We start from the raw sequence: 27,647 nt of genomic DNA, 5'->3' as shown, positions 1-27,647 counted from the left end.
ATATGATCTAAAAATGTTACAGATGTTCCTCATTATTCTAATTTGCACTTAGTAGCAATAGATACCGATAGAACGTGTCTATATACCAGCTGTTTCACAATATAATTAAGAGAAAATTTAGCTATCATTAATATATGTGAGTTTCAATTCAATTTTAGGTATAGTTTTGTGATATAGCTAGTGAGCGATACACTTTCAACAGGTGTTCTAATTTTTTTCTGTGAATGAAGACAAAGCTTTTTTTTTTAAACAGGTTTCAAATAATTTCAGGTGGACATGAAATTATTCTGATCTTAATGTCTTTTAGAGATTTGCTATTCAATGTATGACCTGAGATCAGGCAGTGGTATTATAACTTGAGAACTTACTAGAAGTGAAGAATCTCAGATCCTACCCTAGATCTACTGAAAGAGTCTGCATTTTAACACAATCCCTAGGTGATCTGTATACACATTAGAGTTTGACTAGCACTGTTTTAGAAGAGGTCTTACATTAAAACTCTGTTTTGTACGCACATATATGCATACACATATGGGTCAAACCTGCAACTCTATGCTGTACACATCTGTTTATACAGATATTGTAAAGAGTGGGCTGGCCTGTAGATTGAACTGTTTATTTTCTTATTATTTAATACATTAAAAAGTAACCTCACCAGTACTTTCCAAAGGCTGTCTTCCATGAATTAAAAAAACCCATATTCATAAGTACTGGCGCACCACACTTTTTCATTGACTGATACATAAAAGAAACTGAAGAGCTTCTACTCCAACTTAAATCTTTTAGAATTCTCATTTTTTACTGTTTTCTGTAACTTTCTATAGAATAAAGTTGGTTGTGTACAATAGTGGATTTTATTATTACACTGCTTTGCCATGAAAAAACAAGAAGCAGGACTGCTTATAAGATTAAAGAATTTAATTTCTTGGGAAATAAATTTGATTTTAAAATATCTTACTACTGATGGTTACCTTGGGAAATGATTGTATGTTAATTAAATATATCATACTCTAGTACTATATTATACGTATATATAATTTACTGCATTATATTATTTAAGGTAATTATCAGTTATATCTCAATATGTGATATAAAATAAAATTTATACTTAAAAGGACCTCTGAATCACGCTGCAAAGTAACTCAATTCCTTAAAATTTAATTTTATTGGCCATCACATTTCCTATATGTATATGCCAGCAGAAATAAGCATAAGGTATAATTCTTATCATAGAAGAAATAGAATAACTGATACTATTTCATTTTATGATCCTTAATTGAAATCTATGACAAAATAATTTCATATAGTTCAAAATTACTTAGTACATTGTCACTAACAAAAAGGAGGTTGAAATATGTTAAGAAAAAATCTCTAATTTGCAACAACCTGGTTAATACCTTTTTTGCAGGTGTGCACCAAATACACACCTCCATGATCTACCTTGGGAGATAAAAAAAGATCCTTTTATGTAATCTATTCAGAAATTTCTGTTGGTACCACAGCAGCGTATCATTAGTTTACCAGCTTGCCATACATCATACATTTCTGCCCAAGAGACCTTCCAAAACTATCAATATTAGTTTGCACAGACATCTAATAGACAAATACTGATACATTTAACCATGTATTTAATGATACAGCATAGTGGTACAACTTGTCCTGAAAAAGGTACAAATGTAGACAGTACAAAGTACTCTACAGCTTCCTATGAGCAATCGCACTATTTCATTTTTCTTTTTGTTTTTCAAACTAAAGATCACAAAGCAACTTAAATAGCCCTAAGTGTCCCTGAAGAGCTACTGTGTGTTGTATAAAGGCTGAGTAATCCCGGCAGTGTCAAGGGGTTACTGTTCAGCTGTTGGAGATCACGAGATGATATCTCAGCACTCATAAAACAGAGGATTCAAAACCCAGGGGTGTACACGGAAGTACAGAGCATTAGGACAGTCCTGGAAGTTATCCACAAGGAACGTTAACACCCTGGAGGCCAAAATAACACGACCGAATCAACATTTACAATTCTTGTTCAAGATTCAATCCAATATGTGGGGAAAATTTACCTGGAAACATTCATGCTAATCTAATGATCATTTTCTATTTGGCTCATTCCAAAAATATGGAAGACTTCAAAAATCTCTGGGATCTCTTTTCTTAAACATTTTCAATGCATATTTATTCTGTACAAAACAAAATGACTATCCTGAATTAGCTATTTCCTAGAACTATTCCTAAAATGTCAATCCATTTAGTAAGGCACAGTAACAGAAACACAGAGCTTTCTTTAAGGTTGCGCATTTCAATTCAGAAGAGTAAGGGGGAAATTTTGGCCCCTGGGATTTGAAAATATCTTCCAGTTGTAATCTTTGGTCTGGATATTTACATGGTGGTCTCTTCCCATTCAAGCTCAACATCACCTATAACATAAAGTAACATGTCACAAGAGAGAACTGAAATTACCAGTTCAAAAGATTTAGATGTTTCATGGCAAAAACAGAGTGGAAATACAGAGGCTATCACCCTAACTTGGATTAGAGAAGAATAATAAAAATGTGTTATGTGCATTAACCAAGCTTCTAAAACATTTTTATCATGTGGTTATTATTAAATCAATGCTCCTGGTACACTAGTAAATTGGTACACGTTGCCTCTGTTTACCTTCCATGGCATCCAAAGAGTCCATCTTCTGAAGTGCTGAATAGTTAACAAAACAGATAGGCTGATTACTTCCTTTACTTGATAAGAGATCCAGAATGCATTGGTATAAAAAGATATACTGTGCCTAGACACCAAAGAAAGAGTGTTAAATAAGTGGGTGGGATGGATTTTTAAAAATTATTTCAAAAAATTGTTTTTCTTATAAAGGGAGCTATACTGTCACAGTGAAAAGTAATGCTGAATTTAAAAATGTTAGATAGCTAAGCGAGAAGCACAGAATTTACCACATATATAAATGATTTTGTACCATCTCAAACATCAGGTTTTCTAAATTCCTATGGCCTCCTGTAGCTTCAAGTTTTTTTTTTTTTTTTTTTTTTAATACTTGGCATTGCGAAACCCCATGCTACTTTGTTTTTGCTTGCTGTGATTATAAAAAAGTGGCAAATTAGGTTATTTAAATCTGTTTATGAATTTCCTTTTTCCTGTTAGGTCTAAATGAGTAATTTTCCTTATAAATAGTTATCTTGTTAGAATGATCAGAATGGCTATTGGAATGCAGATGATACATTTGCTTTCACTATCTGTGAGTAAACATATCTATACACCATCAGCACATTTAAAATATGTTCGACAATTCTGTTAATCACCTGACATTTGGCCTTCTTAATGTCAAATATCTGGTCTTTATTTGTAAGTACAAGGCAGTTGATCACTGAAATATCCAGACACCCAGGTCCTGGACAAGGACTCCTAACATTTCATCTGAACGTTTAAGCTAAATTCAGTACCATCTAGGTTCTTTAAGTTTTTTCAGTATAATTCAATAACCTGTTAGCATTTCTGAGTTTGGACTTTCCCAAAGGTACTTAAGTTTAAGTCATAGAAAATCACCCTCCTTTTTACACAGGAAACATAACTGATGTTAAAGGAACATAATCAAATATTTATACTATATATTACATATTATTATATACATATGTATATTGACAATTGATTTAAATAGGATGTCCTCTAAAGTGACTATCTTCAGAGCTATATATTCATATCTATTGCTACTGTATCTCAAACCCTTTTTGGAACTCCTCTACTGAAACTGGCTTCAGAAACTGTTGGTCATTATTACGAGTATTTATTTCTTCAAGAATTACAAAATGCTTCCACAAACATCTCCTCAGCAGAGTGTCAGTTCTGGGAGGGCAGAACTCTGTCACATTCACTGCTCTTTTCCCATTACCTGTAATAGTGTCTGGCATGTAGTAGTTACATAACAAATGTTTGTTGACTCAGTATCATTTAATTCTCACAAGTAGCCAACCTTTACCATTTAAGGAAGGATTTCATTTGGAGAACATTCAGAAGTCATTAGGGATTAAGTTTTGTCAGTGAGTGGACGATCAAGTTACATGATCCAATTTTGGGAAGAAAGGAAGTGTCGTTATACAGTAATGAAAATCCCATTGAAATTGCTAGTAAACTACTTCTCAAGGTAATTCTATAAAAGTGTTTTTCAAATATATGTCACACAATGAATAACATTATTGGCAGAAATATATGGACCCGATATAATTTCTTTAAAAACAATAATCATTTGAATTGATGAGTTTGGGTAGTTTTTACAAATCACATGTGAATTTGAGGTCACATTTGATATGTGAAGCTTCAGACTGTCCGATCTCATTTTCTCCACTGGAAAGAATGATGGGTGCAAACTCTGCCAGTAGGCCAGGTTGGGCTCCACAGGGCAGGACTATATTTTCCAAGATCCCTCTGTCATGGTGTGTTATTGCCAAAGAGGCAGTGGAGGGCTCAGTTCCAGTTCCTGCCTTAGATAATCACCATACCTTAAGAATGAAACTTGTCTGATGTTTAGCTTCCTCATCCGGGAGATCATAACACCTATGTTGTGATATTAAAAGAACTTACTATATGTAAAGTGCCTGGCAAAAAACTAGGCAACCCAAGTATATTAGCTTTTTTTTTTCTTCTACCCTAAGACTTCACATCAGTAAATTTCTAGGAAAACCAGAGCAGGAAAGGGACTCATCCAGATTAACCCTTATTTGAGGGACTGATAGCAGCTCAGGATGTTATCTCACTGAGGACTATTCTCTCAGAAAGTTCTGGAGGCTGCTATGAACTGTTTTTTGGTAGACAGTGAAAGAGCTCAAAGCTCTCTCCTGGGTCTGAGCTATGTCCCCAGAGCAGCCTTTTAGGGGTAATATATTCTGAGGTTCCCACCTCCCCACCCCTGCCCATGACTACTGTAGGATGTGCTGAGACAGCATTCTTCATCGAAACTGCAATCATTCCCAAGTGCAACAGAGGAAAATAAGAAACCACTCTTGTGCAAGGCAATACTGGTTTGTAAGGGCTGGAGCCAAAGACTGTGGTCATTTTCCTTTTTATCATCAGAGAGAAAAGATGGTAAAGAGCAAAACTTCTGGGAAGGAAGCCAGGTGAAAGAGAGCTTCTGAGTACCAGCTTTTCAGCAAGGAGGGAATCCAGCAGAATTCTGTCAGACATTTACTACATGCTGGGCATTGACCGCATGTTTGGTGCTTTAGACAGTTTCTCTTATTTAATGCTGACCATAAGTGTGTGAGAAGTATAACATGGCTATTTTACAAAAGAGAAATAGCTCAAAGGGGCTAATTAAACAAGTCACAGAGCCAGCAGTTAATTAAGAAGCTGAGCTGAAATCGTAACTCAATTCTCTGACTTCAAAATTCATGCTCTTTCCATTCCCTTACCCAACTGTAACATATTGCTCGGGCTGGTTAAACAAGCACAATGTATGAAGTTTAGAGCATATATTGCGTACTAAATTGTGTGAAATTATTAACAGGCATTCTTGAACATACTCTTTACAAAGTTCAGTTCCGCAAAATTATAGAGCGTGGCAAAATATTTTCAACTTTTATTACCTGAAGAGTGACTCTAGTTTCTAGAAAGAAACAAGATCCTGATCTGGCCCACCCTCTATCCTATCTAAAAGAGCCAACCAATCTTGATCAATGTCAAGAACACTGAGCACCTGTGCACATGTGTAATCTAGGGACATGGGAGGAAAATGTTAGCTTTCTGTTTATTCTTATTGTTAACAAAAATAAGAAAGAATTGGGGTGTTAATAATGGTTAATAGTTGGATTGATATTGGAACCCTTATAATTGAGAACAAGCTACCTAATTGTGGGCCCACTGCAAAATGAAAATGAGTGTTTCCTCCCTCAAAAATTATTAAAGATTTTCAAGACTGTGACAGCAAACACTAAAGTGCAGTGCCCTTTTGAGCATGGGGCCCTGTGACATTGCACAGGCTGCACACACAGAAGTCAACCCTGATCACAAGTTATGTTCTATTTCTGAAGTATCCCAAGGGAAGAGTGGTACTTCACTCCTTTTTTCCCCTTTAGCATATAGGGGAATGCATATGGATTACATTGCCTAGTTTTACCTAACCATCACAAAATTGCAGAGGCTTAAAAAGATTCCTACAAAGAGACCATGGATCGAAGGTAATATTTATCATGTAAGCCCAAATGAACGACAAGGAAACTGCAGGGCTGATGTTCTTTGTGCTTCTAGAATAAACTTATAGCCATCCTATGAGGTAAAAAGAACAATAATGTAAGGAAATCTGACAAAAAGCTAGATCACTTTTTAAAAAATTATAAATAACTTAGAATATATATTTAAAAGCACTATTGAAACAGAATTATCCTGTGCTATGTATCACTATCTTAATGATAATATGAAGGCATCACAATTAGTAAGATTTCAAAATACTGCTTATTTGATCTTTATCTCATGTTTTCTATTTCTCATTTTGTATATGTTTTATAATTTACATAATTTTCAATCTACATTTAAAAAATAAATATAGAGTTATTGGAGTTGAATGCTCAAACATTCTTCCTGAAAGGGTTGTGCAGTCCACAAAGTTTAGATGTCTCTAGTCTAGAGCAGCATCTTCCTAAGAACATTAATGTTCCCCTACATGGCATTATAGATTCTGGGTCAAAAGAAATTCAAGGATTTCACAATCATGTAATTTTGGGAAATGATGCTCACAAGGGCTCAATATAACTCTCAATGTACACTCGCATAGAGGCTTTAAGAAATTCTAAGATCAGTTTAACTTCTTTTCAAACTTATTTTTAGCAAAGAACCTGTTTTCTCACACCTTTAACAACTCTGATGCTATATGAGTTTTCTAGTAGGTATTGTGGAAAACACTATTACAGCAGATCTATATATTTACTGTGAGAAAACTTCCATTTGAAGAGTATAGAAATATCAATCCAAATATACAGAGAGAAACATCTTACATATTATAGTTAGACACTCCTGGGTTTGAATTTTGGTTCTCAAACATTAATTGTATAATCTTGAAATATCACTTAAATTCTTTGAATGGAACATCTGCTTCTTCATTTGTAAAGCAAAGCCAATAATACCTAGTCTGGTGATTAGTTTTATTGATACTGCTTTACAAACAAAGGATAAATAAGATAATACATATAAAGGGTTATTATAGAAGATGGAACTCACTAGACATTCAATGTAAGGTTTTTAGTCTCATTACCATTATACTATGTGATTTTTTTAATGAAGAAAAATCTCTATATTTTATAAATGTTTTTGCCTTTAAACCAAAACAATGAAACAAAAAACTCCCAGGGAGTTAGTTGATAAGATGCTATGACAATTGTTATTAGTATACAACAGGGATAAATATGGACAAGAGAAATACATAGAACCCCATAACAGTCAATATTTTAAACTTTTCCAAATATAACATTCAGCATGTTTATAAAAGAAATTGATTTGATGCATTTCCTGAGCTTCCCACATTTGCCAAACACTAAAGACCTCAATTTCTGAAACACTTTCTATATGCCCATCAGTATAAACGAGCTAGGATGAGCAGTCAGTAACAGTGCTGAGGGGTGACTGTGCCTCGTGGAATGCACTTCCCAAAACCCTTCCCCTCTAGGAGGTTTATCATGTCGAAAAAGAGGGTGTCTGCTCTGCAAATAAAGTTTCAAGTCCATGCCCAACCAGACTGCTGCCATTGAGAGACTCCCTTGTAGAAATTCCAGAGCTGACATTGCACAAGATGTTAGATATCTTACCAGGTTCTGGACCATGCACATTCTTTCACTTCTCAGTTCTGCTACTAATCCATATATATCCACAAAATCGTGGTCATTTATATGTTGTGTTAGGTGGTCCAGAGCAATAAAAACTCCAGTTCTTCCAACTCCAGCACTGCAGGAAGAGTAAAATTACATGAATGTTGTTCAGCAAAAGTCTGTTCACGTTGATAGTGATGAAGAAAGTGAACTATGGTAGTAATAAATTCCAAACGGGTCCTTTTCTTATTTGGACGAACTTTTTTTTTCCAGTGTCTTTAGATTTGTATTGTTACTAAGACTGTTTAGATAGATCAAGATGATTAACATTAGCACTCTATCAAATGTTTGAGGTTTTGTTTTGTTTGTTTGTTTTTTACCAGTTGAACTTTTCCTCTTCTTTCATAATATTATAAGGGGTGTAGTTGGAGAAGTATAGAGAAGAATTTTAAAATAATTGTTGAAAATTCTTGGGGTGTCTGGGTGGCTCAGTCAGTTAAGTGTCTGTCTTTGGCTCAGGTCATGATCCCAGGGTCCTGGTTCCCTGCTCCCCAGGGAGTCTGCTTGTCCCTCTCCCTCTGCCCCTCCCCCCCAGCTCATGTTCTCTCTCGTTCGCTCTCTCTCAAATAAATAAAATCTTTTTAAAAATTGTTGAGAATTCTTAACACCAGAAACTTTGTACTGAACATATTTTTGATTACTGATAGAAATGCTAAACATTAAAAACATCCACTATTTAGCCCTATAGTATTTTCTCTGTATTTATTGGCAATCTTTCATGTGTTCTTTTCACTTTCTTTTTAGATTTTTTTTTTACTTCTTATAGATAATAAAATTGAAAAGCTATTTCCTTTTAAGAAATTAGTTTAATACCCAGGGACAGGTATGTGTTCCATAGAAACTGTGAATTGATAAACTTGACAAGATTTATGCAGAAATTCCCATTAGAAGGACAAGAATCTTGGTATTTGAATGGTTAACCTAGGAAGTAAATATAAAAAGAACAACAAAAGACATGTGGAAGGTCACTTAGTCTTACAAATGTTACTTTGAACAACATAAAAGTGCCATTTTTGTAGATAAGAAATATCTTAGCAATATCCCGTGGTTCAACCATATAAGAAAGAATGAGCATTACAAAATAAATTCGATTTTGGCAACACATATACACATATGTTGAACAGTGTAATCTGTCATGACATCAGCCAGTATACCTTGAGTGTCAGACCCTGTCCTAGGCATCTGGGGTACAGCTGTGAACAATACAAGGTCCCTGCACTTATGGAGCTTACTCTCTAGAGGACAGAGAAGGACAGTACACAACTAAGCAAACATGCATAGAATGTGCCCGGCAGTAATAAGTGCTATGAAGAAAGATAAATCAGGTTAGGGAGAAGGCATCTCTGATTATGTAATATTTGAAAAGAAACTTGCATGAGGGAGCACACAGTGTGGGTATTTGGGGGGCGATGCACTGCAGCCTGAGGGAGTGGGGGGAGAAGAGATTTGTTCTGTGTGTTTGAAGAAGAGCCAGGAGCCCAGGGTGGGGAGAGTGCAGTGGGGAGGTAAGAGGGGCAAGACATCAGAGTGTCTGATGCATGGCTGCCCTGGAATGTGAGAGGAAGAGCAGAGTCAAGGATGCCTCCAGGGTTTGGGCACCACACAGAAGGGATCTGCCCTTTACCAAGATGGGGGATGAGAAGGAGGAGTGAGTTTGGAGATTGAATCAAGTGTTCTGTTTTAGACACATCAAATTTTCAGAGTTTTGTAGTCACTCAGGTTGTCACATCGAATTGGCAGTTAAATGTATGTCTGAGTTGAGGTGAGAAGTTGGAGTTAGAGATAAACATTTAGTAGACAGTTTTCAATGATACTGAAAGGGAATTATTAATATGAACATACTTTTTTCTGAACTCTTTTATCCATTTCAATCACAAAGAAGGAGATTCCCTCTCTTTTTTATTATGGATTAAAGTATAGTTGACACACAATGTGACATTAGTTTCAGGTGCACAACATAGTGATTTAATAAGTTTACACGTTATGCTGTTTACTACAGTGTAGCTACTCTCTGCTCTCTGCTCTGTTTGAGGCTACAGGGCTAATATTAGGTACTTTTCTAACAGACTTTAATATCAGTGGCAGTGTACATACAAGATACAGAGAAGCTGAAGGCAGCTACTTTCCATTAAAGGTTTGAATCATCAATGACCCAGCTTAAAAGCAATCACCGACTTTAGAAGCAAACTGTTACTCTATTTACACTATATACTAATCTGTTGAAAATGTTATGTATAGGGAGGGGGAAATGGAATTGGGAGGGTAAAAATGACACTTTTATTTTTTGTTCTATATGCTTTTTAAATCTAAGCACTATTTAGATATTTTATAATGAGCAAGCATTTATGTATTACCCTTATAATTTTAAAAAAATCCACAATATTCCCAGAAAATATATAATTGTTTAAATTACATAGTGAATTTTTTCCTCTAAATAAGAGTAAAAATTTGGATGGATTGATATTTTCTTGCATCGTTAACCACATTAATTATAGTATATACCTGTTAGAAAAATTATCAATTAATTATTGGAATTATTATAATTAATAATGTATTAATTATTAATGTGACTAAGATACTGTTACTTAAATTTTTTTATTGCAGTACAGGATACATAACATGAAATTTACCATTTTAAGCATTCTTAAGTACACAACTCAGTTGGTGTTAAGCACATTCACAATGCTGTGTAACTGTCACCACCATCCATTTCTAGAACTTCTTCATCATCCCAAACAGACGTTCTCATTAAACAACTAATAGACAATGTACCCATTAAATAATAACCACCCTTCTCTCTCTCCCTTGAGTCCCTGGCAACCACAATTCTACTTTCTGTCTCTATGAATTTACCCATTCTAGGTATCTCATGTAAGCAAAATCATAAAATGGTGTATTATTACCTACTTTTTTCTCTAATTTACAAACTAATTGTTGAAGAGACTCAGGTTGAGACTTATTTAGATTTATTATGTTAGAAAACAATCAAATCCATCTGTCCAGAAAAAACTCTGATTTCTAAACAACCTTGAGTTTTATTTCTTAGAGTGTTAAATACCAATGAAAATAAAATGGAGAAAAACTTCAATTTATAGTTATATTCTCTTAACCATGTTCAAAGAGCTAGTCAAAGGAAGACGTATGTAGCTGAAGTTTGTAAAAAATTGTTGTCATACTTGGGTTGGTCACTTAATTTGATCTTTATTATAAAGTTCATTTTCTTTTATTCTTTACAACACAAATCTAAAAATTTGCTTTTACAAAAAAAATTTAAATTATGGTAGTAGACTAATGCCAATTGTAATAATAAAGGATCAGATGTTTGTAAAATTCTTAAAATCCTACACACACACACACACACACACACACACACACCTATCAATGAAGGGCTACAATTAAAAAAAAAAAAAATTAAAGACTTTCCTCTGAGAGGTCATAATCCAGTCAAGAGTTCAGGAAGATTCCCTTACCAGTAAGATACTTTCCCTTGCTTTAAGATACCTTTACTACTCATTTTATTTTTGCCATCTAACCTCTTATAAAACTAAAATTTGTTCCATTATAACCAGTAAAACATCTGAAAACCGGAAATTGGAATGAAGCTACATTAACATCCTGCCAGAAAATAATCAACGGTATCATGATAATAAAAAGACCACACTGACTTTAAAGACCATTTCTAGTGTTTCATATAACGTTCTGAAAGTATCTTCCTTACCTGCAGTGAACAATCATGGGTGTGGTGTCATGAGCTCTGCTTGCTCGAACCAATTTTACAAAGTGAACTAGAGGGGCACTGTTTTCCGGGACCCCATGCTCAGGCCAAGCAGTAAAGTTACACTGTCGAACAGTCATGTAATCTCCATGCTAGGTAACGTGACAGATTAAAGAAGCATGATACAATTATTAAAGTACCACAATGAAGGTGTAAGGCAGCTGATGTCCTATCTTTTGAAGGTGCTCTTTTAAAAATAACTATTTACCAAACAGAAGAAACTATGTTTTTCATGATTTCCTGCAAGATAGATCTTCTATTATAGCTACAATAAAGCAAATTGCCTTCCAGTATGAATGGAAACAATAAAAAAGCTTGCAAACAGATGATACTACAGAGTGTTTATATTGCTGCAAGGGACAGTTCTAGAAATTAATTTTACTTTTAGACATTTAGAGCATTCATATTTACTATTGTGTTCCCCTCCCTTGCCTTTTTTTTACCCTTTCAATTTTCAGATCCCTGATGGTCCAATCTATTTGAACATCCTCCATTAGCTTCGTAATCACTATATCTCCAAAGACGGTAACTGGTTTGTTGTCCTCTGGCCAATACTGATGGCATCTGATCTGTATTCAGAGAAAATCACCAGTCGTAAGAACCATTGTTATATTGATCTATATATCACAGTTATCGCTACTAAGTTAAAACTGCCTTATAGATGTCCAAATTATTGATGACTCACAGTATTAGCTGAAATTGTCACACATATATTAAGACAACTGTAAAATAACATCTTGTGAAAAGATTTTCCGATAACTTACCCGCCCTTTTTCAAAACACTGCGTTAGCATTACTAATGTTTTCGCTCTGGTTTCCCACACCATTCTCCAAAAATCCCCAACAGTTCCTGGTAATGGACCTTGAGTGGCAATAAATTCATTTGGACATAAGTAGCCCTAAAAGGATATAATTGCAACATTAAATCAACATTCACATATACAGTATTTTTTAGTTTTTGAGCAACAGATAAAAATATACTAGTTATAAAATATATAATAGAATGTGGAATTCACCCACAATCTCACTATCCAGAATGAAGTACCATTAATATTTTGGTGATTTCTTTCAGTATTAAAATATGTACATTCCTCCATTGAAATAATATTTATGAGTTTCTACTGTGTGCCAGGCACTGTCCTAGGGATTGGGGATTCATCACTGACAAAAGACTCTAAAATTCCCATTCTTATTTATTTTATATTCTTTATATTTATATAAATGAATATATTGATATCTACTTTATATTTTTTATTTATTATATAATAGGAGAGATAGACATTAAGTCCATTAAGTCTGTTAAATAAGCAAGTTACATAGAACTTTTAAAAGTGGTAAGTGCTATGAGAGAGGGCTTTAGAAAATAGGATGTTCAGAAAAGAGCCACTGGTGATATCTTAGGAAAGACTTGAAGAAGTAAGGGAGTAAGCTCTGCAGGATTTGGGGGCAAGTGTTCCTGGTAGAAAGTCAAGTGTAACAACATTAAAGGAAAAATGTGTCCAGAATTTTCTATGAACACCAAATGGCTAGAGTGGAGTAAACGAGGAGGGGACAGTTATAGAAGATGACATAAGAATGAACAGAGGAGGGAGGGTAAGGGTGCTTTAGGCCCTAAGAGGTAATTACAAGATTTTGGTTTTTACTTGGGATGATCTAGAAACCTGTTGAAAGGTTTTGAACATATAGAGTGTATGGTTTAACAGTTTTACTCTGATTTCTATAAGAAGACCAGCCTTTTAACCAGGGTTAAAAGGTGAAAGGAGGAGAATAGCTAGAAGACTTTTGCAATGATACAACCAAGGGGGTAGTTTGGGTGATAACAGGGGGATGGTGAGAAGTGACAGGATCTGGATATATTTTGAAGACAGAGTCAATAGAATTTGTTGATGGATTGGATATTGGGTATAAGAATCAGTAAAAATTTCAAAGGAAGATTGGGAAGACTTTGGGATATGCAGGTTTGAAGGGAAAATTAGGAATTCATTATGGACCTATTAAACTTGAAATCCTTGTTAGATATTCAAGTGGGAGTATCGTGAATGCAATTGGGTATATGAGTTTGGAATTCAGGAACAAATCCAAACTGGAAACATAAATTTGAAAGTAATCATCACACAGATCTCAGTTAAAACACAAGAATGGATGAAATTATCAAGGAAATTAATTTGGAAAGAAACAGTAAATTCAAGGATTGGGCTCTAGATAATTCAAGTGTTTGGTCGTGGAGGAGAAAACAGAAAACCAATGGCACTGAGATGAAAGAGTCAAAGCTGTAGATGGAAAACTGAGAGAATGATGTCCTGGAGGCAAAATGAAGAAAGTGTTTCAAGGATGAAGACAATTAACAGGAATCAATTTATAAAATGTTTCTCCTGGTCATCTGCATTTCCCTTTCTCAGGGACTAAATGTCCTTTGGTACTATAATATTCATCAATGTAGGAACAATTCTGATATTTCTGATGCTATTACAGCTCATTTGTATCATGGCCTTTAATCTTTAATTTTTTTTTTTTAATTTAAAGATTTTATTTATTTATTTGACAGAGAGAGACACAGCAAGAGAGGAAACACAAGCAGGGGGAGTGGGAAAGGGAGAAGCAGGCTTCTGGCCAAGCAGGGAGGCCAATGCAGGGCTCGATCCCAGGACCCTGGGGCCATGACCTGAGCCGAAAGCAGAAGCTTAACGACTGAGCCACCCAGGCACCCCTAATCTTTAATTTTTAATTATGGTAAAAATCTCTCAGGTTAAAGTAATTTCAGGCATCTCAAGTAGAGATAATTATGAGGGTTTGGTGTCTTTCTCTTGTCTCATTTACATAATGTTTTTATTGTTAATTCTCTTGAAAACCTTTCTAAACTCATTTGTAAAGTTAGTGGCTGTTTACAAGGATGCAGTATCTCTTTCTCTCCCTACCTCTCTCCCACAGTCCATCCATCATCAAAATGTTCCAAGCTCATCTAGTTGCAGACCCTGGCCTGGAGTTTCCCAATCTTAAAGGAGATCTCACAGATGTACTTAAAGTATATCACTTTTCTCTTTTCCTTTCCCCAGACTTGAGTTCTTTGGCTTTTCTATCTGAAGACTAGTTATTTTGTTTTCTTCCCTACCTCCCATTATAGTTGTCCTTCCTTCTTCCTCTAGCACCCTGAGATGTTCCATTTGTAGATGGCCTCTCTCTTTTGCTCCTGGAACAAGTGTTCATGAACTTTCAGATGGAGGTGCCATGGAACAAAACAGGGAAGGCAGAGGGAATTGATGCATCAGACTTTTCTTTCTGAGAAGCCTTCACTCTTCTGAGGGAAGACTGCCTGAATTTGGGGATGGCGAAGTGAGGGCCACTATGGTATCATGGCTTTCCTATTCCCATCTGTTCCTGGCATTCCAATCCAAGGAGATTTACCCAAGAGCTAAGAGCAACACTATACTTCCATTCCAAATCTGAAATCTGCCTTAACGTAGAGTGCTTTCCATCTGGGCCTGCTTAGCATGCAGCTCAGTAATGATTATGCATATCATTACATACGGGTCATAGTGACTCTGTTGTAAGATTTATTGTATTACAACATCACTTGATTATAGCAGGCTATATATATTCAGAATTCTTAGTTTATTGCTCATCCTGCATTATCATCTTCTTATGGCTGTTTCCTGACAACCTATAATATTTAGAGGGAGCACTGGGTGTTCATGAATATTCCTTTGTTTATGTAAATCTGTGGTTTAGTTACACCTACTAAAACTGTCAGTTTCCTTTATAATCATATTCATACCCTATACTGTCACCCTATATCTGATTGAACATTAGAGAATGTGAGTTGTTATTTTGTACCTACTTATTAGTGAATAAAAATGGTACAAATCAATAGATCACTTATACAACCATTTGCCCTTGCCCTGTTCTATAGTATCACAAAACATATGATCATTAGCACATTGATTAAATTTAAATGCATATATGCATCATTCTGTAAATCAAAGTAAAACTTCAACATGCTACAGAGTTTAGGCTGCAATGAAAATTAGTAAGCACAAGATTTCACCAAAATCGCTAGAGAAGAATTACATTTTCAAGGGAATCAATCATTTGATAAGTGACTAAAACATGTCACCACAATAGAAAATGTGTGTGGTTTTTCAAAATGGATTTAAAGTTCTTGCATAAAAGTAGGCTGGAATTCAAAGGATGCTTTAACTTCTCCAAACCCTCCCTCATTTCCCCTATTAAGAAATCTTAAATTCTCCCTTGACGTACCCCTTTCACAGTAAGACCCACTATATGATTGCAATTTTGGAGTCATTATCAACCAATATAGAATTTAGAAAGGAATGTTCCCCCTTAACAGGGGTCTCAAGGAAATGGGACACAGAACAAGTTACATTAATGGGGAAAGGATGGAGCATCACAGAAGCAGAGTCCCAGTGGAACCAAAGGGCAGGCCTGGGAGTAATGACCTACGAATAAGAAAAGAATATAAGACTGTGGACACTAGAGGAAACCCTCAAGTGTCTATAGGGTCACCATGATAAGGATGGCTAACTTTGCTATATGTTAGAATTGAAGCCAGTGGGTGAAAATATAAGGGAGCATATCTTGTTTTTAAAAAAACAATTGTATATTGGAGTTATTCAGAGATAGAATCATCTGCCTCAGGAGGAAGTAGGTGAAACAATGCCAAGAGAGGCTAACATCTAATTATCAGGATTTTTTCAGAAACAGTTTCGAGGTGAATGGTTGAATTTAATGACTGCAAGGGCAAGGGCAATTCCATGTGTCAACCTCAGTGCAGATTGTGGATGCATTTCAAGTTTCTATGTACCTGTGATAGTGATGAGCATTGAGAGGGTAAGAGAGCCATATGGAAGGAGAGGGAGAGAGAGAAATCCCTAAAACACTTTGGTTTCATTCGATTTTTAATCTAATGCAACAAGCATTTATTATCTATAATGTGCCAGATAGTACATTAGGCATGTCACAATTCATCCCGCGTTGGTTCATTTACGGTTTTTGAGCAGCTACAATGGAGTGCACATTCTACAGGTAACTGAGGATCAAAGAAGAACATGACATCATAGTCTCCTTCAAGGACTGAAAATCTAGATGGCAGGAAGAGAATAAAATTTTTATATTGTATGGACATAACTATTTGTCTTTTTCTTTGTAAGAGAGATTGACAGACATCGTCCTTGTGTACAAAGAATGTATATAGTGGAAAGGCCTAGGGATTTGAAGCTTGAAGTTATATATCTTTCATTTATTAGTGAAATGATTGTTGGTAAATTGTAATCTCTATTAGGAGCCCCCATTTCCCCATCTATAAAATGGAGGTACCTAGTGTTGTTGTAAGGAATTGGCACATAAAATCCATAGAGTTTATAACAAATTTCTGATTTAAAATATTTGGAAGAGTAATATAATTGAAGTATTTATGTTTATAAGAATATAAAACATAAAAATATAGCAACTTACAGAAACATAGCTGGCATTAATATAATCCGATCCTGGAATACTAGCATCAGCTATCAGCTTCACTCTATTATTATTATCTAGAGGAAAATATAAGAGAGTAATGCTAATTCATTATTTAAATTGCTACTGCTTGATTTTACTATAAAAGTAATACAAAGAAATTCATGATGTAATATCGAACATAACAGATGATCGTAAAATTAAAGTAGAAGTTCCCAGATTTCCACTACCCAGAGACAATGACTATTAATATGTTCTTGTATATATTTCTAGAATCTTCTATACAATTTCATAAAAATTAACCACAAATGGAGTGATATACGTTCTTTTCTGCAATATTTTTCATTTACCTGTATCTTTCCATATATAATCATAACAAAAATGTCTAGTTCATTATTTTAAACAGCCATATAGTATTTCGTTGTTTGAATAAAACATACTAATTTAACTCTTATGATGATTTCAATTCACCTCATTTTGTTATTGTGAAATGATAAATAAATATAACTAAACTTTTTGCATATATGTTGTAGTGTATTTGTAGAATACATTACCAGCGGTAAAATTCCCAAATCCTGTCATGCATTTCAAATTTTGAAAGATATTGCCAAATTGTTCTCTAATTATATCAATTCATACTCTGAACAAAAGTGTTTGAAAGTGTTTGAACAATTGTTTCCTCTTACTTTCACAACCACAAGCTATTGTTAAACATTTTAGTTCATGATATTTCGATAGATACAAATTGATGTCTCATAATATTTATTTCCTTAAATATGAAAGCAATTCAACTGAGCTTCTTTGCTTGTGTATTGGCCTTTTTATTTTTTTTATTTTTTATTTTTGTAGTTTTTAATATTATTATATTATGTTAGTCACCATACAATACATCATTAGTTTTTGATGTAGTGATCCACGATCCATTGTTTTCGTATAACATCCAGTGCTCCGTGCAGTACGTGCCCTCCTTAATACCCATCACCGGGCTAACCAATCCCCCCTCCCCCCTCCCCTCTAGAACCCTGTTTGTTTCTCAGGTCCATAGTCTCTCATGGTTCATCTCTCCCTCCAATTCCCCCACCCATTTTTCCCTTCCTTCTCCTAATGTCCTCCATGTTATTCCTTATGTTCCACAAATAAGTGAAACAATATGATAATTGACTTTCTCTGCTTGACTTATTTCGCTTAGCATAATCTCCTCCAGTCCCATCCATGTTGATGTAAAAGTTGGGTATTCATCTTTTCTGATGGCTGAGTAATATTCCATTGTATATATGGACCACATCTTCTTTATCCATTTGTCTGTTGAAGGGCATCTCGGCTCTTTCCACAGTTTGGCTATTGCGGACATTGCTGCTATGAACATAGGGTGCATATGGCCCTTCTTTTCACTACATCTGTGTCTTTGGGGTAAATACCCAGTAGTGCAATTGCTGGGTCATAGGGTAGCTCTATTTTTAAATTTTTGAGGAACCTCCACACTGTTTTCCAAAGTGGCTGTACCAACTTGCATTCCCACCAACAGTGTAAGAGGGTTCCCCTTTCTCCACAACCTCGCCAACATTTGTTGTTTCTTTCCCTGTCCATTTTGGCCATTCTAACTGGTGTAAGGTGGTATCTCAGTGTGGTTTTGATTTGGATTTCCCTGATGGCTAATGATGATGAACATTTTTTCATGTGTCTGTTAGCCATTTGTATGTCTTCTTCAGAGAAGTGTCTGTTCATCTCTTCTGCCCACTTTTTGACTTGATTATTTGTTTTTTGGGTGTTGAGTTTGAGAAGTTCTTCATAGATTTTGGATACCAGCCCTTTATCTGTAGTGTCATTTGCAAATATCTTCTCCCATTCTGTGGGTTGCCTCTTTGTTTTGTTGACTGTTTCCTTTGCTGTGCAGAAGCTTTTTATCTTGATGAAGTCCCAAAAGTTCATTTTTGCTTTTGTTTCACTAGCTTTTGGAGATGTATCTTGAAAGAAGTTGCTGTGGCCGATGTCAAAGAGGTTACTGCCTATGTTCTCCTCTAGGATTTTGATGGATTCCTGTCTTACATTGAGGTCTTTCATCCACTTTGAGTTTATCTTTGTGAGTGGTGTTAGAGAATGGTCGAGTTTCATTCTTCTGCATGTGGCTGTCCAATTTTCCCAGCACCATTTATTGAAGAGACTGTCTTTTTTCCATTGCATGTTTTTTCCTACTTTGTCAAAGATTATTTGACCATAGAGTTGAGGGTCCATATCTGGGTTCTCTATTCTGTTCCATTGGTCTGTATGTCTGTTTTTGTGCCAGTACCATGCTGTCTTGGTGATCACTGATTTGTAATATAGCTTGAAATCGGGCAACGTGATGCCCCCAGCTTTGTTTTTCTTTTTCAACATCTCCTTGGCAAATCAGGGTCTTTTCTGATTCCATACAAATTTTAGGATGTTTGTTCCAGCACTTTGAAAAATGTCATTGGAATTTTGATCGGGATGGCACTGAAGGTATAGATTGCTCTGGGTAGCATAGACATTTTAACAATGTTTATTCTTCCGATCCATGAGCATGGAATATTTTTCCATCTTTTTGTGTCTTCTTCAATTTCTTGCATGAGTGTTTTGTAGTTCTTAGAGTATAGATCCTTTACCTCTTTGGTTAGGTTTATTCCGAAGGTATCTTATGGTTTTTGGTGCTATTGTAAATGGAATCGTTTCTTTAATTTCTCTTTCTACAGTTGCGTTGTTAGTGTATAAGAAAGCAACTGATTTCTGTGCATTGATTTTGTATCCTGCCACATTACTGAATTGCTGGATGAGTTCTAGTAATTTGGGGGTGGAGTCTTTGGGTTTTCCACATAAAGTATCATGTCGTCTGCGAAAAGAGAGAGTTTGACTTCTTCTTTGCCAATTTGAATACCTTTTATTTCTTTTTGTTGTCTGGTTGCTGTTGCTAGGACTTCTAGTACTATGTGGAACAACAGTGGTGAGAGTGGGCACCCTTGACATGTTCCTGATCTTAAGGGAAAGGCTCTCAGCTTTTCCCCATTGAGGATGATATTCACTGTGGGTTTTTCATAGATGGATTTTATGAGCTTGAGGAATGTTCCCTCTATCCCTATACTCTGGAGAGTTTTAATCAGGAAAGGATGCTGTATTTTGTCAAATGCTTTTTCTGCATCAATTGAGAGGACCATATGGTTCTTCTCCCTCCTCTTATTAATGTGTTCTATCACATTGATTGATTTGCAAATGTTGAACCACCCTTGCATCCCGGGGATAAATCCCACTTGGTCGTGGTGGATGATCCTTTTAATGTATTGTTGGATCCTATTAGCTAGGATTTTGTTGAGGATTTTGGAATCCATATTCATCAGGGATATCAGTCTGAAATTCTCCTTTTTGATGGGATCTTTGCCTGGTTTGGGGATTAAGGTAATGCTGGCCTCATAGAATGAGTTTGGAAGTTTTCCTTCTGTTTCTATTTTTTGAAACAGCTTCAGTAGAATAGGTATTATTTCTTCTTTGAATGTTCGGTAGAATTCCCCAGGGAATCCATCAGGCCCTGGACTCTTGTTTTTTGGGAGGTTTTTGATCACTGCTTCAATCTCGTTACTGGTTATTGGCCTATTCAGGTTGTCAATTTCTTCCTGTTTCAGTCTTGGCAGCTTATAGGTTTCCAGGAAGGCCTCCATTTCATCCAGATTGCTCAGTTTATTGGCATATAGTTGTTGATAATAATTTCTAATAATTGTTTCTATTTCCTTGGTGTTAGTCATGATCTCTCCCCTTTCATTCATAATTTTATTAATTTGGGTCCTTTCTCTTCTTTTGGATAAGTCTGGCCAGTGGTTTATCAATCTTATTAATTCTTTCAAAGAACCAACTTCTAGTTTCGTTGATCTGATCTACTGTGTTTCTGGTTTCTAATTCATTGATTTCTGCTCTAATTTTAATTATTTCTCTTCTAATGCGTGGCTTAGGCGTCGTTTGTTGCTTTTTCTCTAGTTCTTTAAGGTGTAGAGTTAGTTGGTGAATTCGGGACTTTTCTATTTTTTTGAGTGAGGCTTGGATGGCTATGTATTTCCCCCTTAGGACCACCTTTGCAGTATCCCATAGGTTTTGGACCAATGTGTTTTCGTTCTCATTGATTTCCATGAATTGTTTAAGTTCTTCTTTGATTTCTTGGTTGACCCAAACATTCTTGAGCAGAGTGGTCTTTAGCTTCCAAGTGTTTGAATTTCTGCCAAATTTTTTCTTGTGATTGAGTTCCAGTTTTAGAGCATTGTGGTCTGAGAATATGCAGGGAATAATCTCAATCTTTTGGTATTGGTTGAGACCTGATTTGTGACCCAGTATATGGTCTATTCTGGAGAAAGTTCCATGTGCGCTCGAGAACAGTGAGTATTCTGTTGTTTTAGGGTGGAATGTTCTGTAAATATCTATGAGGTCCATCTGGTCCAATGTATCATTCAAAGCTCTTGTTTCCTTGTTGATTTTCTGCTTAGATGATCTGTCCATTGCTGAGAGTGGAGTATTGAGGTCTCCTACAATTAACGTATTGTTATCAATATGACTCTTTATTTTGGTTAACAGTTGGCTTATGTAGATGGCTGCTCCCATGTTGGGGGCATAGATATTTACAATTGTTAGATCTTCTTGTTGGATAGACCCTTTAAGAATGATATAGTGTCCTTCTGTGTCTCTTATTACAGACTTTAGTTTAAAATCTAATTTGTCCGATATAAGAATTGCTACCCCAGCCTTCTTTTGAGGTCCGCTGGCATGGAAGATGGATCTCCATCCCTTCACTTTCAGTCTGGATGTATCTTTAGGTTCAAAATGAGTCTCTTGTAGACAGCATATGGATGGGTCCTGTCTTTTTATCCAATCTGCAATCCTGTGCCGTTTTATGGGAGCATTTAGGCCATTCACATTGAGAGTGATTATTGAAAGATATGAATTAATTGTCATCATGTTGCCTGTGAAGACGTTGTTTTTATAGATTGTCCCTGTAAATTTCTGTTGTAGATCACTCTTGGGGACTTTCTCCTTTTATAGAACACCCTTAATATTTCTTGCAGGGCCGGCTTAGTGGTCACATATTCTTTCAACTTCTGCGGGTCGTGGAAGCTCTGCATCTCTCCATCCATTCTAAATGAAAGCCTTGCCGGATAAAGTATTCTTGGCTGCATGTTCTTCTCATTTAGTACTCTGAATATGTCTTGCCAGGCCTTTCTGGCTTGCCAGGTCTCTGTGGATAGGTCTGACGTTATTCTGATGTTCCTCCCTCTGTACGTAAGGAATCTCTTCCCCCGAACTGCCCTTAAGATGGTTTCCTTGGTTCTAAGATTTGCAAGTTTTACTATTACATGCTGGGGTGTTGGCCTGTTTTCCTTGATCTTAGGAGGGGTCCTCTCTGCCTCTAGGACTCGAATGTTTGTTTCATTCCCCAGATTAGGGAAGTTCTCAGCTACAATTTGCTCAAATACATCTTCTAGCCCTCTCTCTCTCTCCACTCCCTCCAGGATTCCAATTATTCTGACATTGGAACGCCTCATGGTGTCACTTATTTCTCTGATTCTATTTTCATGGATTCTGAGTTGTTTTTCCCTGGCCTCCTCTTTTCCCTTTTTATCTATTATACTGTCTTCCAGATCGCTTATTCTCTCTTCTGTCTCAGTTACCCTAGCTGTTAGATTATCTAGATTGGATTGGATCTCATTGATAGCATTTTTAAGTTCTGCCAATTCACCTTTTATTTCTGCCCTTAGAGACTCTATGTTGCCATTAATTGATTTCTCCATTCTAGCCATTGTCTTCACAATTGCTAGCCTGAATTCCATCTCTGACATCTTGGTTATGTCTGCATCCATTTGTAAATCTGCAGCGTAAGTCATAATCTCTGAGTCTTTTCTGTTTTGGGGGCTCCTCCTCCTAGTCATTCTGTTGATGGGTGTTTGAGGGAATGTATAGAGTCCAAATTATTGACCAGAACCCAAGCAAGATGCACCTATTTTCTTGGGACCTTAGGGTTGCTGGCCTCTTGTTTTCCCAGCCTGTCTTCTGCGGGAGGGGCCTGCTGCGCTGTTACTCAGGCAACCCTGTTTGGGTGGAGTTGCCCTGCGCCCCTGTGGCGGAGGATGGGCTCAGTGGGAATCAGTCTTTGGGGCTTTGGTTCTCTGGTGCCTTTCCCTGGCGGCTTTCCGCGTCTCTTCCGTGAGTCAGAGCAGAAGAGACCATTTCCAACCCTCTGCCTCAGAGCAGAGAGACCTCAGTCTGTTCTTCAGTGAGCTCTCCAGGCCACACCGTCTCCATTTCTGTCCGTGCTGCTATAAACTGCAGCCGCCTGGGTTGTGCGCCCCTCCACAGCGCTCCCAGTCCTGCCTCCAGGTCGGAGCATGTCTCTGCCCTTTGTGCTTCTAAAAACTGCCAGCCGCTCCCAATTCGTGCACGCACAACTCCGCCGCTTGGGGTTTCCACCCCCGGGGGTTGCAGTTCACTGGCACGACCCCGGCGCACCAGGTTTCTGACTCAGAGGCTGCAGTTCGCATGCGCGCGACCGCAGCTCCGGTTTCTGTCGGGGGGGGAGGGGCTGCAGTTCGCGTGCGCATGACTGTCGCTCCAGTTTCTGTCCGGAGGGGGGGGGGGGGGCTGCAGTTCGCGTGCACGCGACCCCGCCGGTCTGGTTTTCCACCCCGGGCGCTGCCCTAAAGTTCTTTCCCGACGCTACCGGTCTGTGAGTCTGTGCCCCGTCCGCAGCGCGCGAGGCTGTCACTCACCGGCGGTGTAGGATCCCCACAGCCAGGCACCCTCCCGCCGCCGTTTATCCTCCGATATCTGCTCGCAGGATCACGGCTCTCCGCTTCCTACCTCAAAACCAACTGCCTGCGATATTCTGTTTGTAGAGATCCAGATCTTCTTACATCTCAGGCTGGTTTCGCGGGTGCTCAGAGTGGTCTGGTAGATATCCAGCTCAATTCCGGGGACCAGTTGAAATAGGGTCCCCTACTCCTCCGCCATCTTTCTCCTCCTCCCTGGCCTTTTTCATCGGGGCGCCTGGGTGGCTCAGTCAGTTAAGCGTCTGCCTTCAGCTCAGGTCATGATCCCAGGGTCCTGGGATCGAGCCCCACATTGGGCTCCCTGCTCAGTGGGGAGCCTGCTTCTCCCTCTCCCACTCCCCCTGCTTGTGTTCCCTCTCTCGCTATGTCTTTCTCTGTCAAATAAATAAAATCTTTAAAATAAATAAATAAATAAATAACCTTTTCATTAATGGCCACTTCATATTATACTATTTCTCTATTTTTAAAAAATATTTTATACAAAAAATATATCATGTTACATATTCAATACATACTTACATGTATTGAAATTTTCTTGTCATTTTTTGACCCTATCCATCAATGTAGCTAGCTATCCTGCCATACATAAAATGTACATTTTTTTAATAATCAAAATTCGAAGTATTTTTCTTCATGGCATCATGATGGTTTCTTGTGTCATTCACACAAAGGTGTCTGTCACACCAATATTTTCATTTTTACAAATCTTCCATTCATATTTTCTTCTAGAACTTTTAATGGGTTTTCTGCTTTTGTTTCAACTATTTCAATCTTTGATCCATTGGGATTTAGTATTATTTTTTATGGAACTAGGTAAAATCTATATTTTATTGTTTGTTTCTTTGTTGCCTTTTGGAACAATGAAGTCCCAGTTTGTTAACATTTCAAAATGTTCAAATAATAATATTCAAAATAGCACTCTTACTATACACTAGATTTCTGTGTGCATTTCTAGGCCTATTTCTGGACTATTTATTCATTTCCATTAATGTATCTGCCCACTCTTTCTTTAATACCAAACTTTTAATTATTATTCTTTTTTTCTTTTAAGATTTTATTTATTTATTTGACAGAGAGAGAGAAAGCGAGGGAGGGAATACAAGCAGGGGGAGTGGGAGAGGGAGAAGCAGGCTTCCTGCTCCTAAGGGAGCCAGATGCAGGGCTGGATCCCAGGACCCCAGGATCATGGCCTGAGCCGAAGGCAGATGCTTAACGGCTGAGCTACTCAGGTGCCCCTAATTATTATTCTTTAGACTATTTTAAGATCTGGTAAAACTAGATGCCCCTAACCATTATTTTTCTTCAAAAAAGGGGTTCAAATTATTTTTTTCTGAGGATTTTTACCCAGTTGGTATTATGATGGGTATTTCAATTGGAATGTCCAGTGCTAATTTTAGCTAGGCATGGAAATGATATAAAATACCTATTACTGCATAATTATTTTGAAGTTGTTTTTTTTTTTTTAAATCTCATTGGGAAGGCACTCCGTAGTGGAGGAAAATGGGTAAATGGGTTTGGGTTTGAATTCCAGATGATCTATTTACCATATGAATGGCCTTAGGTGAATTCCTTAACTTCTCTGCTCCTTCATTACCTCACGTATAATATATAGTTATAATATTTATTTTGTAGAATCCTCTTGAGGAAAACTTACATGAAAGCTTATGGGACTTATAAAGCTGAACAGGACTTGATTCTAGAGGGGAGGCAGGTGGGGAGATGGGTTAGCCTGGTGATGGGTATTAAAGAGGGCATGTATTGAATGGAGCACTGGGTGTTATACGCAAACAATGAATCATGGAACACTACATCAAAAACTAATGATGTAATGTATGGTGATTAACATAACATAATAAAATAAAATTAAAAAACAACAACAACTTAAGCACATGTTACCTGTTAAATGACTTTGCTGTATTGTTAGTGATTCAAATGACCAGCCTGATATGTTTAGAGATGGGGAATGTTTAAGCAAATTTATGCAAATGACTTATGTCCCAAAGTCTTGAATTTGGTATGATCTAACTACTTTAATGACATTGTGGCTAGTCCTGTAATTTAGGAAGGGAAGCCATTAGGTTTCTGTTCATGCGATATGCCTGCTTATAATTATCTGAGTCAACAGCAAGCTAAAACTTTTCTTCGTGGTGTTGGAACATTTCTGAAGGTCATAGTGTCCTGTCAAAGGGAGATTTGGAAATCTCTTCTGCAAGCATTTGCTGCTAATTCTAGTATCTTAAAGCCCTGTAAGCTAATATCTTCTAAAATGCACTGTGATATTTGAAATCCTACTTCCTACATTACTCAGGGGAAACAATGCACTTCACTAAGCTGTCTCAAGCTAAAATTCAGAGTCTATTAAAATGAATTCATTCTCTACGGGAGAAAAAAAGGTTTCTTCAGCTTAACGGCTTCTCTGCAAGCACAGTGGGAGAATATATTTAGTTTAAACATCTCATTTGCTTGTACTGTGTGTGTGTGTGGCTGGGGTGCACTTGCCCACAGAGGTGGCTGTGAGTTTACAGCTTGCCTTCTCACTCAGGTTAGGGAAGTGGGCTTGCTATGTCCAGACTATAAACCCTAAGGGCCTGTTATTAAATCTATTCACCCATTGATTACTAACAATCATAAGAATGAACACTGAGAGCTTTCCATGTACTGTACTGGGCAGAGTGATTTACATAATTATTTCATCTAATCCTCACAATAACCTTATGAGGTGGGCACCACTGAATAATATGTCCAGTCACTAAGGCAGTGAATAGGTACACAGGATTGTAGCCCAGGAAGTTTGATCAGCGCCCACACATTCCTAGCATTTTTACTATACAGCCGGCAGTACAGTAGTTAAATTAATAAATTATTCTAATCACATTCTTGAAAAATAGAGAAATCTACCTAACAAAATTATTTCTTATAGGACCCCCAACTCTCTAAGAGTATAGTTAAGAAAAAGGTTTCCCTACAAATCCATTAAAGGATATTGAACATAGATGTAATATATTATTTGAAAAATTTCCATAAGTTTTCTGTACTGAAATCAAGAAGAAAGCAGAAAACAATTGGACATTATCCATTTGACTCTAGCAAAGGTGAAAAATGCATGAATGCCAATTATAATATCCCAAACATCCTTGATTTACAACATAGTTCCATCATCAACAATTATTTTTTGTCTTAGCCTCAGATTTGAAGAAACTGGGCAATCAGACTTTTCAGCTCTTCTTGTTGTTTTAAGGTTATTTTCATTGACCACTCTTATTCTCTTCCTATCCTATAAGTAATAAGCTATGTGGTCTGACTTTTCTTATAGCCATGATGTGAACCCAGATAATAATGCACTGGGATCTTAATTAAAAAAAGACTGAAATGTCACATTTAAAAAATATCTTGCTGGGGTGCCTGGGTGGCTCAGTCAGTTGGGTGTCTGACTCTTGATTTTGGCTCAGGTCATGGTTACAGGGTCGTGAGATTGAGCCCCGTGTCGTCAGGCTCTGCACTCAGCAGGGAGTCTGCTGGAGATTCTCTCCCTTCCTCTCTCCCTGCCCCTCTTCCTGCTTGCTCTCTCTCTCTCTTTAAATCTTAAAAAGAATATCTTACTAATGTCTCAAATTTTTATGTATTTTAAATTAGATACTCTTTGGTCTTTGGAAATAAGTTAGCCATATTTGGTTTGCTTATCTTATATATACTGATATATTATAAATTATTTCAGCCAAATATATGATTGTAAATAAA

At 36.8% G+C, this 27,647-nt stretch overlaps 1 protein-coding gene across 1 annotated transcript in view; it reads right to left on the bottom strand.

Moving 5' to 3' along the window:
• Window positions 1-2,376: 2,376 nt before the first annotated feature.
• Window positions 2,377-27,647, bottom strand: part of PTPRQ (protein tyrosine phosphatase receptor type Q) — a 199,769-nt gene continuing 174,498 nt past the window's right edge. The window contains exons 39-45 of the mRNA XM_078074126.1: window positions 17,098-17,174; window positions 12,393-12,527; window positions 12,072-12,197; window positions 11,572-11,720; window positions 7,794-7,929; window positions 2,656-2,779; window positions 2,377-2,414 (exon numbers count right to left, since the gene is read on the bottom strand). Coding sequence (XP_077930252.1) covers window positions 2,377-2,414; window positions 2,656-2,779; window positions 7,794-7,929; window positions 11,572-11,720; window positions 12,072-12,197; window positions 12,393-12,527; window positions 17,098-17,174 — 785 coding nt within the window. The remainder of the gene's footprint in view (window positions 2,415-2,655; window positions 2,780-7,793; window positions 7,930-11,571; window positions 11,721-12,071; window positions 12,198-12,392; window positions 12,528-17,097; window positions 17,175-27,647) is intronic.

Source organism: Halichoerus grypus, chromosome 6 (genome assembly GCF_964656455.1).
Source record: "Halichoerus grypus chromosome 6, mHalGry1.hap1.1, whole genome shotgun sequence".
NCBI classification, from domain to species: domain Eukaryota; kingdom Metazoa; phylum Chordata; class Mammalia; order Carnivora; family Phocidae; genus Halichoerus; species Halichoerus grypus.
The sequence above is the reverse complement of the archived record's forward strand: the minus strand, read 5'-3'. Positions and strand labels throughout refer to the sequence as shown.